This window comes from Medicago truncatula, chromosome 3, assembly GCF_003473485.1.
Source record: "Medicago truncatula cultivar Jemalong A17 chromosome 3, MtrunA17r5.0-ANR, whole genome shotgun sequence".
Lineage (NCBI taxonomy): Eukaryota > Viridiplantae > Streptophyta > Magnoliopsida > Fabales > Fabaceae > Medicago > Medicago truncatula.
This window is the reverse complement of record NC_053044.1, coordinates 24,566,940-24,581,756: the sequence shown is the minus strand read 5'-3', so window position 1 is coordinate 24,581,756 and position 14,817 is coordinate 24,566,940. Positions and strand designations below refer to the sequence as shown.

General features: G+C 32.9%; 1 protein-coding gene across 1 annotated transcript; it reads right to left on the bottom strand.

The window, feature by feature from the left end:
• Nucleotides 1-1,444: 1,444 nt before the first annotated feature.
• LOC112416065 (ethylene-responsive transcription factor 3) lies at nucleotides 1,445-2,893 on the bottom strand. The gene has a single exon (XM_024779691.2). The coding sequence runs from the start codon at nucleotides 2,492-2,494 to the stop codon at nucleotides 1,817-1,819; it is 678 nt and encodes a 225-aa protein (XP_024635459.1). The 5' UTR covers nucleotides 2,495-2,893; the 3' UTR covers nucleotides 1,445-1,816.
• Between the last annotated feature and the right edge of the window lie 11,924 nt (nucleotides 2,894-14,817).

The window sequence follows — 14,817 nt, the reverse complement described above, 5'->3', positions numbered from 1 at the left end:
GCATATATTATACATTGTTAATAATAACTGAACTAAGCTCAAAAGACTTGATTTTAGATATTTACAAAAATATTATACTACTTAAGAACATATAACAAAAATACAGAAGCAAGTCTAATGATATAAAGTATGCATTAAAGAATTGAGAGGTATAAACAAGAACCTGCTACTTTCATTGCGTCTGAAAAAGTAGTTATTTACTAGCTACAAAAATTAGCTTCAACCTATATTACTTTCTTTGTCATACTCTCTTTAAAGTGGGTTGAATTCCTGTCTATATAAAAAAATGAAAATAAAAAGATATAGAGAATTATTACAAAAATTAAATACACACAGATAATTGATACATCATAAAAAATATCCAACGCCCTTACAGCATTTCAAATAACCATGCCCAGATTTTTTTTTATGTTTTATTTAGTGTAAACCACGTATCATCCACGCGCAACTAGAGAAATTGGGAACACATTTTACGTGCAATCCCAAATTCAAGCACGTTTGAACTCCGATCACGCTAAGGTGAGATGACAAAGTGAACCAACATTTTGTATGTTTATTCATTTTGTCATTTCACCTTAATGACCTACTTGGAAGTTAGATTGATTCCTTTCTTGTACGATATAATTTAGAAAGTAATACTCCTATAAGTTATTATTAGTAAAGAAAAATGACCCAGAAAAAGGAGAATGAATCATCTCTTCTATCAAATCATTCACTCCCCAACATCTAAATTACCCACCCTGCCAAACATCTTGAGTGCTATAGAAGGCAACATCATTGTTCTTTTTTCTATTCCATTGCACACAAAATAAGAAAAACAAGATTAAATTATCACCACCTACATCTACATCCCTCACCTAACAAAGTTTCTTCCCAACCTATAACAAAAAGATTATAGACACAAAATTAAATCTAAGGGAAAACACTATAGTCATGAGAAAAGCATTATGTGCCCTAAAAAAAGCTATGTTTTAATTGCTAATCCTATCTTCCAACCATATATATTGTCAAATATCAACTACTTGAGAAATTTCTCAAGTATTATGAGGGAAAAATATGTGTAATTGAGATCAAATACTTAATGAACATCACCTAATGACGAATCTTTAGAGAGAACCCAACAATTTTTTATCAGACTTTATCTTTTCTTCGATCGAACTCCAGACTATTAGAGTAGGGAAAAGTTAAAAAAGTAAGCATAGGTAAAATGTTATTAATTCATACAGCAAATAAATAGAATCTAATCTGATTATAGAAAAGTGATTTTGGTCAGAGAAGTGGGTGATGCAAAGATGAAGACCAAAATCATATGAAGCCCCTAATCTATAATCATTCCAAATTCTATCTAAAAGATAGATCTTAATAAACCAAAATCAGATGAATCCCAATCAATAATCATTCCAAGAACTAATTATAATGGATAGATCACAATAATTTCCAGTTATTTCTCACCATCCTTAAAATCTAATAGATAGATCATAATAATTTCCAGTTTTTCCTCACAATCCTTAAAAATTTGAGAACAAAAACATAGAAAATAAAATTATGATGAATAATAATATTAGCCTTTTTTTCGTACATCAAAGCAGAAGAGAAGACAAACTCTCACAGAAATTAAGATTATATTATCATAATCTCATAACCGATCATCAATCATAAATTTCATCTTCATTTTCATTTTCATTTTTTCCGCATAATAAAAAAAAGAGGAAAAAAAGAAGAAAAAAAAATTAAAAAGTGAAAAATTTAAAATAATAAAAAAAAATCATAATTTCTTCCACAAACCAATACATGAAGTTCATATCATTTTTCATGATCAGAGGCATAGAACGGTGCAGTGTAGATCCTCACCACCTGCCACGTCAGCATCCTCCAACGGCGGCGCGTTGAGATCAAACGGCAGAGGAGCGCGTTTAAACGAAAGCATCACCGACGAAGCCGCGTTGTCGTTGTCGCCGTCATCGACAACGGAAGATGATGAATCACAGTCACTCCGGCAATCTTCAGGTGCAACCGGCGGTGTACGAGGATACCTTCTTCCGGTCACCGCCGACGGGATAGCCGGTGGAAGAAATGGGCGTGGACCGCTGAAAGATTCAACGGTACTGCTCATACCAGATGAAGTAGGTCTCCGATGATCTTGATACTCACCGGCAACAACTCCGGCACCGGCGCCGGTGAAGAAACGTTGATCGGAAAACGGATCTCCTGCTGCGTCAAGATTATGGTAAAAAGGCTGTTGAAGAGGAAAATTCGTCTTTGCTTTTGGTCCACGGAGGTTTCTAGCGGCGGTGTCGTATGCACGCGCCGCTTGTTCCGCCGTGTCGAAAGTTCCGAGCCAAACTCTTGCTTTCTTCAAAGGGTCTCTGATCTCGGCGGCGAACCGTCCCCACGGTCTTTTTCTAACACCACGATATCTCGGCTCTTTGAAAAAAACCGGGTTTGAACCGGGTTCAGCCGCTGTTGTTGCGGTTGCGCCGTTTCCACGACCCATCTTCAAAGGTTCAATCTTTTTTGAATTCTAAGATGACCCAGAAAATCAAATCGGTGAAAAAACGTTTCAAAATTGATGAATTTGATGAATCAAAGGAAAAACCTTTGACCTTTTTCTCTTGTTCTTACAAAAAAGTCATTTTTTTTTTTCAACAAGGGTTGAAATGAAACTTGATGGATGAGATATAGAGAGAGAGAGAGAGAAAAAATGATGGGTTTTAAAGTTTCTAAGGGATTGTTTGGATTAAAGAGAAGATTTTGAAGAGGATGATGGAGGAAGAAGAGAGAGAAAGATGAATGGGTGGTGGGAGAGAGAAAGAGAGATTGTGGTTGAAGGAAAGTAGCATAACAAAGTTAACAACACCTTCTTCTATTGATCTTGTTCATCTATCTATCTATACAAAAATATATATATATTAATTAATATTGAATATTGAAAATGGACCTAAAAGAGTGTTGTTTTCTTTCTTACCTTTCCCTGTGGGTTTTTCTCTGGCTCTGGCTGTAATGCCCTTTCATACACTCTTTTCTTTTTAGTTTTTTACTTTTCTTTTATTGACTAATTTTACTTTGTTTTTGATTTTAATCATTACCTTCTTCTTTTCTTTTTGATTTCTCTCCCATCTTTGTTTTTTATTTTTTTAGATTTTTTTTTTTTGTTTTAACCTTACAATTATTAGGAAAATGAACCATAGAAATTTTAAGTTCAACGATAAGATCAATGAGATCTGATAAAAAATTGTTCTACTAAAAAAATTGAACTTAGGTTTTCTAACACTTATGGTAGAGATTAGTTTGCCAGTAACATCATTAACAAATTACAAATCAACATTTCTTTGACTTCAAAGATATATTCAAAGTCAAATATTTCTAGTAGAGTATAGATGATCGATAATGTAAAAATATTTACACAATTAATGTATTATATATGTTAAATCTTTTAATTTAAACAACTTTTGCTCTAAACCACTTAATAAGTGGTTCATAGTAGAGAATTGATCTTCTACCATGTGTAAAGAGTGTGATCTCTTACCATTTACATAGAGAAACACATAACAAATTTAAATAGTGTAAGTTTGAATAATAAGAAAGTAAATTTTATTCTATCATAGTATATGCAATTACACATGAGAGAATTCACTTCCTTCTTCGTAAACAGTTATTTGAAGATTACTTGAATCTCTAAAGTGATAAATATTGCATTTCAAACATTAAAGTTCAAGATCTTTTTTCCGTTCCTAGGGCTAAGATGATAACTTGATTAATGTTGGTTCCGCAAAAATAAAATAAAATGTGCTTAAAATGTAACTCAAATATGTTATGTTATCCTTTATTGTCATATTGGTCGAAGATAATCATATTTGAAGTGGATCAGACACTAAATCTAAATATAATTTTTAGTTGCAATATAAACTTTACTTTGTCACTTCCTAAAATAAAACTTTAATTTGTCATGTCGTGGAGTCTAACATCTTCGACCTAACTTTATTGTTATTATTTTTTTTAAAACTCAGTATTTAGTCTAAAAATCGACTAATATGATGAGTATAATTCTATCGTCCAGTTTCAAATCCCCCATTTAAAAAGAGAGCATAACTCAATATGGACTTAGTGTATGTTTTTTTTTGTGCGGTGGAGAGAATTGATTTTGATTAAAAATAATTCTAGTTAAAAGTGATTTGTGTTTAGATATGTTCAATTTAATAATCAAAAGATATAAATCCTAACTTCAAGTATAATCAATTATAGAGACAATCAATTTTTTTTTATCAAATAGCCTAGTGGTGGAGCTCACCTAGCGCCTACATATATTATACAATATATCTATCAACTGAGTTAAGCTCACATGAACATACATAATCAATTTTACTTGACAACAACCAAATATGTCAAAATTAATTTTACATTTCTATAATCAATTTTGATCCCTCTAAAAATAAAATTATACATACACTTAATCTATTGATATTTGCATGGAAAAAATGAAAAATAAACTTTAAAAGAAAACACAGTTTTAAAATCTCAAACTAACATCACTAAACCAACTCAAACTAGTTCACCTCTATTCTATTTTTAAAAGAGATTGTTGATTGATTATCATCAACATTTCTAGTAAAATTCTTTTCCAAAATAATAGTCCATGGTAAACCACGTAGTAATATAGTCCACGGCACAGCTTGCCTTTATTTTATTTTATAGTTTTCTTGCACACCTATCATTTATTTATTTATTATTTTAGGTGATGGAATTTAGGTGGTATCTTGAAATGACTAGAAAACCCTTGTGGTTTGTACGCGTAAGTAATATTGAGATGAACGAAAATGAAGTTGGAAGGTGAATGTGAATGTGAAATAGGTTGGTTTGGTGACTCATTGTGGTGTTATTGGTAAGGTCTCTTTCATGATATCACAACTGTTCCTAACTTTTATTTATTTTTATTTATTTTCTTTGATTTTCTTCTGTTTTTGTTCAGCGTTACAGACGGTAATATAGGCAGAAAAGTGATAATGCACGTGGATACTTTAATTAGATTTACTTGCTTGAGAACAGAAGCAATAGATTTTGGATTTTGGAGAGGTTTCTACGCCAGGTTTTTATTATAAGGTAATAAATATTTTTACAATTTAAAGCCAAAAAAATATGTTTTTACTATTAGAAGAAGAATGAGTATTTGTTAGCTATAGAATCACATTGAATACCACCATTCATAGCTACGGGAATAAATTATAAATCTCTTTATTTGTAATTATCAAATCAGCTTTTTATGGAAGATAATTATTTAAAATAATTTTCGAAAAAAGATATTCAAAATAATCAAAATACATGATAATAATGTAAAAATAATTAAAATAATATTCAAAAAACTATATGTAATAAACAAAGCTTAATTGCGGTTTTGGCCTCATAAATATCACAATTTTGCAATTTTGACCCTCTATAAAAAACAATAATAAATCAGCACTAAGTTTACCTCCTTTTGCACTTTGGCTCCAGACCAATTTTGATCAAGTCAATGCATATGTGGCACCCACATCACTTTACTTATTAGACTTAATTGCAGTTTTGACCCTCTAAGTCTCACAATATCTTAAGAGGCCAAAAATGCAGTTAAGTCAATACACTAATAGTAGTATGTGTACGCTCTTAATAAAAGTTGTACACAAATTATTTTTTCTTATGAATTACATTAACAATTAAAAGTGTTCCTCACACTACAAAATGTATTAAAGAGAAACATCAAAGTCCTGCAAATAGAGCACAAACAAGCCAAAAGAAATAGTGTTTAGCCAATGTTCAAATAAGAGAAAGAGCTAAGCCACCAACCATGATAACCAAAAGCTAAATTAACATATTTTGCATTCGGCCACCAATAAAATAGTAACTTGACTTTATATAAAAGATATTCTATTATTTCTCTCTTTCCAAATTACATAAACACATGAAAACCAAATAACGTATGGAAAAGATCGTCGTACTTTTGAATCTCCTGTTAAAAAGACCAAACTGCATAAAATGATCTGAAATATTTGAAGTTTCGACCGAAGAGAAATCAATCCAATATCGAACATACTACCAATACTAGCTGGAACTTTGTGCAACTTAACATTTTCCGAGATAAACAACTCTGCATACTGAGAGGCCCTGTAAGTGGATTTAACAGGTAAGAAATGAGCAGATTTGGTTAATCTGTCTACGATCACCAAAATCGAATCATGTCCTATTTGAGTACGAGGTAAACCGCCTACAAAGTCCATGGATATTTTCTCCCATTTCCACTGTGGAATTTCCAAAGGTTCAAGTAAACATGTCGGCCTTTGGTGTTTAATCTTAACTTGCTGGCACACTATACATCTTGCTACAAATTCTGCAATCTTAGTTTTCATCCCAGGCCACCAATAATCTTTCTTCAAATATTGGTACATCTTGGTAGCACCCGGATGAATAGAGAAACTACTCTTATGAGCTTCTTTTAGAATAAACCTTTTTAGTTTCGTATCATTTGGAACACCAATTTTGCCCTCATATCCAAAACGGGTGCCTGCGCATAAGTGCACTACCAAGACCCTTGGAGGATGCATCACATTAAACAGTGTATCTCTTGTTGGGGTTGGATATAGCCAAAACTAGTGCTTTGGTTAACTTCTTATTCGAAGTTCTACAACTCTTCTCACATTCTTCATCCCAAACAAAGGGCACATCTTTCCTGGTAAGACGTGTCAAAGGCAAGGCAATTTTGGAAAACTTCATGATAAACTTTCGATCATAACCTGATAAACCCAAGAAGCTCCTAACTTTTGAAACGTTCTTAGGTCTAGTCTAATTCTGAACAGCTTTAACCTTCGATTGATCCACTGCCACTCCTCCATGAGAATTGACATGTTTGATACATCTAACGTTAACGTAGAAAGTAAAAATTCAAACTTTGTCATAATTTTAACTACAAAAATTTGACTTCTGCAAACATGCATAAGCCAATTTTTTAGTTTTTTTTTTTTTTTTTAAGGGAATGTTTTAGCTTTTAAATGACATTAAACTATAGGATTTGTTGAAAATTGACTTAAAATTTGGATGTTGAAGTTTTGGAAAAATTGTAGTACGATGCAGGGCATGGTAGTACGATTTTGGATGGTTCAGGCTAGTGTTGGCACTGGAAAATCGTAGTACGATGGGAGAAATCACAGTACGATTTTGTTGGATAAGGCATAATATTGTACTGTTATCTGCTCCATCATAGTACGATGGGAGAAATCGTAGTAGGATGCTGCGAAATCCTGAACACTAATTAAGATTTTATTCTCAAGTTTTTGGGTATGGCTTAGAGAGAGAAACCTAGGAATACAAAGGAGGTAACTTTAGGGTTTTGAGTGTCTTTGTAGTGAGGTTCTCTTGAGGGTTGGGAAACATCGTAAACACTTTGGGTAGTGAGAATGTCACCATTGGAAGGATCCAAAAGTTTCCTTTAGTGTTTTCTCTTAAGATTCATTGTAAGTGTGAGTGGCATGAAAAATGGGTAGAAATTAGGTTGTGTTCTTTGTGAGCTCTTGTGCTAATTTCTTGTAACTCATTTGTATCACTTTCATCTTAGTGGATTGGAGAGGTGCTCTCTCCTTCAGACAGGGACGGAGCTAAGTAGTAAAGAAATGGGGCAGCCACTGTAACGCCCTAGTTATTTATTTAATTATTTTATTATGTGGAGTATATATATATTATTATATATGATGTTTGATGATTTATGCGGAGTATATATATGCATATATTTGTATATATGTGATTTTTGGATGTTTTATGTGGTGTATTATTTTATTATATGGTTTATTTAATAATAATTAGAATAAGTATGAAATATTAGTTATTTTGGAGTTTGGGGAGTTATTTAATAATTATTAAAATTATGGGGAGCTAATGGAAATATTAGGGAGTTAAGTAATGGGAAGTTAGGAAAAGAAAGAATCAGAAGCAGTTTTACGTGAAACAAAGCCAAGGGAGAGAAAACCAGGAACAAGAGAGAAGAACCAAGGGAATCCATTTTTGCTGTGCATTTTCATTCTGAACTAAGGTAAGGGTGAGGTTTACTTCAATAGTGTAGATTTTAAAGTCTGAATTTGAGTTTAACAGGTTTTTGGAGTGAAATTGAGAAATTGGGTTTTAATGGAATTTATGGTTTTTGGGGTAGATATTGCTGTTTTGATGTTAGAATTGGTTGCGGGTTGCATAGAACACTTAATTATGTATCTGTAAACTGATTTGGGGAGTGATTGGAAGAAAAATGGGATTTTTGGGTAAAACCAGTTTTCTGCCCGTACAGAAGTTCATCGCTCGCCTCGCGAGTAGCTGTGCTCGCCATGGCGAGTGAGCAACTTCATAGCTCGCCTCGCGAGCAGTCCAACTCGCCATGGCGAGTAGCCCAGATTAAAACTTGATTTTTGAAAAGTTGTTATAAGATGTTTTGGGAACGGTTTAAGGTACCTAGATGATATTAATGATGAATGGTGGAAGTTTTAGGTTAAAAAGATGAATAGGGAGCTTAGAATTGGAGTTTGAGTGAGAAAATGTCACTTTTTCCCGAGAGCACCTGATTTCCACTCGCCTCGAGTTCGCCTTGAACTCGCCATGGCGAGCTAGTGTTTTTGGTGAACTCGCCGTGGCGAGCAGATGTGCTCGCGAGGCGAGCAGTGCAGTTTTGCTTGCTTGGATGATAAGGTTTGAGTGTTGTTGTTTAGGCATAATTATATTTAATTGTGCATCATTCTGAATGGTTGAATCTCTGTGGTTGTTGATTGATGATGAGGAATGCATTGTATGTTTTAATTATTAATCATACATGTCGTTTAAGTGGAGTCACATGGAGTTGCATTGCATGGTCAGTTGTATGTAGATATACACAAGTAGGTCCATTGCATATGCATAAAAACAACGGTGAGGGCTTCGGTCCTGGAGTACTAGTTGCTCAACAGCGGTGAGGGCTTCGGTCCTGATGAATGCTTTAACCATTCAAAAGCGGTGAGGGCTTCGGTCCTGATTGGTACCACATGCATAATGCATTTCATTAAGAAGTCTAAGATGGTGTCTTAGCAGTGGTCATGTCATTTGCATGAGTCTTGGTTGTTGTTTCCGTTTTATCTGATGGATGATGTTGATGTTGAATATACATTTATTTATATATATTCATTGTGATCATGTTGTATTGTTGATGTTGTGGTAATATGTACATTGTATACATCCTTATTAAGTGGATTATTATGATGATGTTGTTGTGACTTGTGAATAAGCTATTAATATTTGCAAGATGATATATTGAAGTTCTAGGGTGTTAGATTCAATTGAAAATTTAATATCTATATTTATTGTTGTGAATCTCACCCCTTCTGCTTGAAAATGTTGCCCTTCCTATGGGTAACTTGCAGGTGATCCTGAGTAGTAGGTGGTGGCTCAAAGTCGTGTCTAGGGCTCTGATACGTGGGATGGGATTTATCATTTTTGTTATTGTTGCTTTTCCTTTCCATGTATCAAATTTTGGAACTTGTGGTGTGGAGCCTTTTTGTTGTCTTTGAACTATGATGTTGAATTATGTTAAGGCCGTTAATGCCATAGACTATTGTTGGATGTTCATGAGGTTATGGATTTTGAAAACTATTCCGCTGCTATGTTTTCATATATATAAGTTGATTTGATTAAATAGTTTTATTTTCTATTTAAGAATTTTGAAATGACGTGTAGCATGCCCGTTGTGGGATTACTCTGATGTTTATATGCTATTTTATTGCTTTTGGGTAACGGGATGTTACAGCCACCACCCATAAAATATATAGTACCCTATAGTACTCATGTGTATATAAGCAGTTCGCCCCCCATGTTTTCACTTATACTAGTTTTTATTTTTTTAATTTAATTAAAGGTCCACTCATATTTTGCACCAAAAAAAAAGTCCACTCATATTCTCTCAATAATAGCATACTAATTTAATCAATTTATTAAGTTCTATTCCTATTCCCAAGTAGAAGAAAAATATGAAGAAAAACATGATATTTTTTTTTAGAGGAAAGAAAAACATGATCTCGATGGCTACATTTTGGTATGTATTTTTTTTTGGCAAGATATATGTTTTTTATTTGTCATTAAACTTAGTATACACTTATTAATAGTAGATGTTTGTTTTTTTGGGAGTAGATGTTTATTATTTTTTATCTTATTTATTGTGTCTTATATTCTGCCCCCCTCGATAAATTTTTCTGGCTCCGTCTCTGCCCTCAGAGTAGGTTTTATTGGACATAATTGGGTCAACAATTTCTTGGTGTGTTTGTTTCTCTTCTCACTTTATCTTATGCTTGTGGTTATGAGCTTTTCACTTTGATTCCTAGATTAGATCTAAGTGTTGTTATTGTTGTTGTTTGTGTTTACTTTGATATTGGTTACTACTTTCCTTTGCTTCACACATCTTTATTTCATTGGTGTGAGTTTTGAGTCCGAATTCACAACAGGATTAAATGATAATTTAGGGTTATATTGGACATTAAATTATCTACTCTTGACTTATGGACTAAAAACACATGTAATTTTTTTCTCATGTCAACAATTGAGAGTTGAACAAGTATAGACTAATACCTCAAATTCATCCGTGATTTTTTTAAAATCGGCCAAATTCGTTACTGAATTTTGCGAAATAGCTATTTTGTCCTTGAATTTACAAAATGTCAATCAAATCAGTCCCTCCGTTAAGTTGGTATGTTAACGGAGGTGTCGTGTAACGTTAACCTCTTACAAGGCTTACCACGTCAGATGTCACGCAAGCAGGGACCAAATTGATTGATTTACAGAAAATTGCCAAGAACCAAATTGATGAATTTTCAGAAAATTGCCAACGGCTCTTTCTTCTCTTTCTCCTCTTCCTTATTAACGACTCTTTCTTCCCCAAATATATAAATTTGGAACCCTAATGTTATAATTTGTCACCTAGAGTTTAAAATCCCCCAAATTTCTTCCATGAATTGATGTCAATGTACTTCCCCAATTCAAAAAACTTAAAACCCTAATTTTTTTGATTCAATTCGAAATTCAAAAATCAGTGGTCATCGTTGAAGATTCGGTGTTCAGAAATGATGGGTGGTGGGCGTATGGGCAAAAACAACTACAACACTCGGTCTTCATCTTCAAGCTCTATGTACAATGATAAGGTGAGAGAGCTTCAATGTTGGTGTCCTAAAATTTGTGTACTAAGAAAAACCAACACTGTCAACAATGGTTATGTGATGTGTGAATGATTTGTTTAAATAGTACAGATTTTGTCTTTTGATTGTATAGGATGATGGTGAAAATTGTAAATTTTTTGTGTGGGTTGATGAAGCTGAAGAACTAGGCTATTTTAAAAACAATGGTGTTGGTCGTGGAAGAAATGCAAGGTTGATGGAGAAGCCAAAGGATAGGGGGAGAGAAGAAGTTTTGAGGGCAAGGTTGATGAATAAAGTTGATTGTGTAGGAAGTGAGCTTATGTTGATTAAGACATTGATATGAGTATTTTGTTTGATTGAGTTGTTTAAAATGCTATTCTATTGCGCCAAGTCCATGTAATGTTGTAATGAAAAGAGGTTGTCAATGAATGAATCAAACCTTTCTGTAAAAAAAAATCAATCAAATTGGTCATTGAATTATATACATATCCATCATATCGATCCTCAAATTAGTGAAAATACCATCAAATAGGTCCTTGAATTTTCACAACAATTATCACTGTGGTCCTTGGTGCATACATTTGCTGAACAAAGTAAAAAGTAAAAGACAAACACTTTGATTATAAAAAGATAGACATTTGCATACTATCATAAGTCATATATTTGATGTTCATAAGTCATTACATAGCCAAAAAAATAACATTACATAGCCATCAAGTCAACAAATCATTTGATGTTCTTATGTGAATACATATCCAAAAAAGCATAAACTAAACAAGTCCAAAAAGCATTAATTAAACTGGTCCAAAAGCATAATTTAAACATGCATCAATGCTTTGGAAATCCTGAAGTTGGGATAAACTCCATGTATTGGGGTTGAGTAGAAGTGGATGGCCCGTAATTTGGATTTGGAACTCTACTAACTCCAGGAGCAATTGGATTTTGTGGAGCAGGGCCCCTCACTAGTATTTGTTTATGCATGTCATTTGAAATCACTGGTCCTCTCATGCCATATCTCCTTGTACTCATTCTCTGCAAATAAAATCAATCATATCAGCCCTTAAATTATAACAAAATCCATCAAATTAGTCCTCAAATTATGACAGTAAGTCTCAAATCGATCCAAGACAACACAGGAAAAATTACACTGAAAAATTAAATCTCGAATTTTTACCATTTTCATCAATTTAGTCTTTGTACACGTGGCCGCCTTATTGACACGTGTACATGACAACACAACATGCAAGAGGACACATTATCACCACTAACAGAGCTTTTGGACGGAGGGACCATTTTGATGGACGTCTGTAAAATTCAGGGACTAAATAGATATTTCGCAAAATTCAAGGACGAATTTGGCCGATTTTTTAAAATTCAAGGACAAATTTGAGGTATTAGTCACAAGTATAAGTAAGAATTAGAGTAACGTTTAGGTAGAGGGCAAAAGACTAGAAAACACTTCAGATTCAGATGCATATACTTCACATCAAATTTTGCATTCACTTCAAATCAAATCTTAAAAGGAGAAAAGGAAAATTTATAATATAGAACATGATATGAAAATGTTGATATTAACTACAATAATTCACTTGATAATAAATATATAATCTGGAGGACAATGTTAATGATAATGGTGATGACCCAATTTTTTTTTGCACGCCCTTATTCTAAAATGATTGATTTACAAGGATGACTCTTTAATTTTATATTAATTACAAGTTTTTTATATTAGTTTTTATTTAAATAAAAGATGGTTACTTTTAAGTTTTTAATGTTTCTTTTTATTAAGGATCCAAATTTTAAAATTAGAGCAAAGTCTCCAACCATTTAAAATGGCCATATAATTCCTTTTAAAATTCCTTAACTAGTGCATAAAACACTAGTTAGCATTTTCAAATAAATAGTAGCTCATTTTTCTATTCAGAGCATTTTTTGTTCTTTTTTCTACGAAAAATGCCAGCAACACCACTTTTGAACACGCTATCTAGCACCCACTATTTTATTTGATGGAATTCATATATGTCCCACCATTTTATGTTAGTTATATTTTTAAAACATAGACTCACATTGACTTTAACCAATAAGAGAGTGTAAATATGAAAAAAGTTGTTCTAAAGAGAGCGTTGCTAACATTAGGGGTGTGCAAATGGATTATCCAAACTGACTTAAACTAGATTTATGAATACAGTTTGGATCAAAAATCTACTTTCACAAAAAGATTGGATTTTTTTTAAAACTGGTTTGAGACAGTTCAGTCCGGTTCAGTACTGGTTCATAGTACCTGAATCGGATTTTGTCCTGTGGAGTTTTTGAAATCGCGTTTTTGAAATCGCGTTTTTGAATTTGGATTTTGTCCTGGCGAGGCGAAATGTTCCACTGTGGAGTTTTCGGAATCGTGTTTGATCAAATCAGCAACATCGCGTTTGGAGTTTTAGGGTTTGTGAAATGTTTTCAGATAGGTGGGTTTGAGATGGTAAATGGGTAACGAACACGTTTTAATTGGTAACTGATCAGTTTTGATCTGTTTTAAAATGAATTGGATCAAGTCAAATGAAAGTGGTTTGGGCTTTTCTACTTTGGTTCACCATATTCTCAGGTTGGGTCGGCTGATCCAGTTTTTATACACACCCCTAGCTATCACTACTCTTTTTTTATTTAAAGTATTTTTTGTTCTTGAACAGCGTGCTTCATGACAGCTTTGCTTTTCCCTTTCAATTTTCTTTTCTTGTTAGTTACCTGTATTGCGCGGGAGATTGATTCCCGCTATTTTGTGACGCTACATTAACTGCAACTTATGCAACCATCCACTATACATGTTGCCGCCGCCACTTTTTACAAGAAATTAATGAATTTTAAAAAATAAACTTACCTCTAAAATACTTGAAGCACTATTAAAAAAAAAAAAAAACTAGAACCATTTGGAAGCAATTGGTGTTTGTTGTTATAATAATAACATAACATATAGTTTTGGGCAGAAAACAAAATCACCAAGAGGTTGTAACATGCACCGAATTATTCATTTGTTAACGATAGTAAATCGACATCACAACCTCCAATTCCATAGTGTTTAATTATTCGTTTTTTTTTTTTACAAATTTAATGGGTTACGTTAACAAACACCTTAAGGGTATTTGTTAAAGATTTAAAAGAGGAAATGATTTAGAAATCTTATAAAAAAAAGTTCTTTTTTAAATTTTCAATGGGTTGAATACATAACTTTCAAAAAAAAGTTTTTTATTTAAACTTCTAAAGAAGTGCCCAAGAGCACTTGTTAGCATTTCCGTCGAAATTTAATTATTCGGTTAAATAGACATAAACAAAAATTCAATTAGTGTTTGTGTTTGTATCTATTCGTGACAGAGAATTAAAACATTAACACACAAGTAGAGCAATAAGTTTATGAAATAAAGTTCCTCACTTGCAAAAAAATATACAAAACCACGTTAGGGCTTGGGTGGCTCAAGACTCATCCAACCAAAATAATTAAAAGAGAGAGATGCAAGGCCCTCTACGAATTTGTAACTCAATCTCACTATGAGTTACAATCATATTTTCAAATCAATCAAAACACATAGATATGTTGGTAAACTTAGCTTCAGCTGATATATATATATATATATATATATGCAAGGTCCTCTAAATCTCACTATGAGTTACG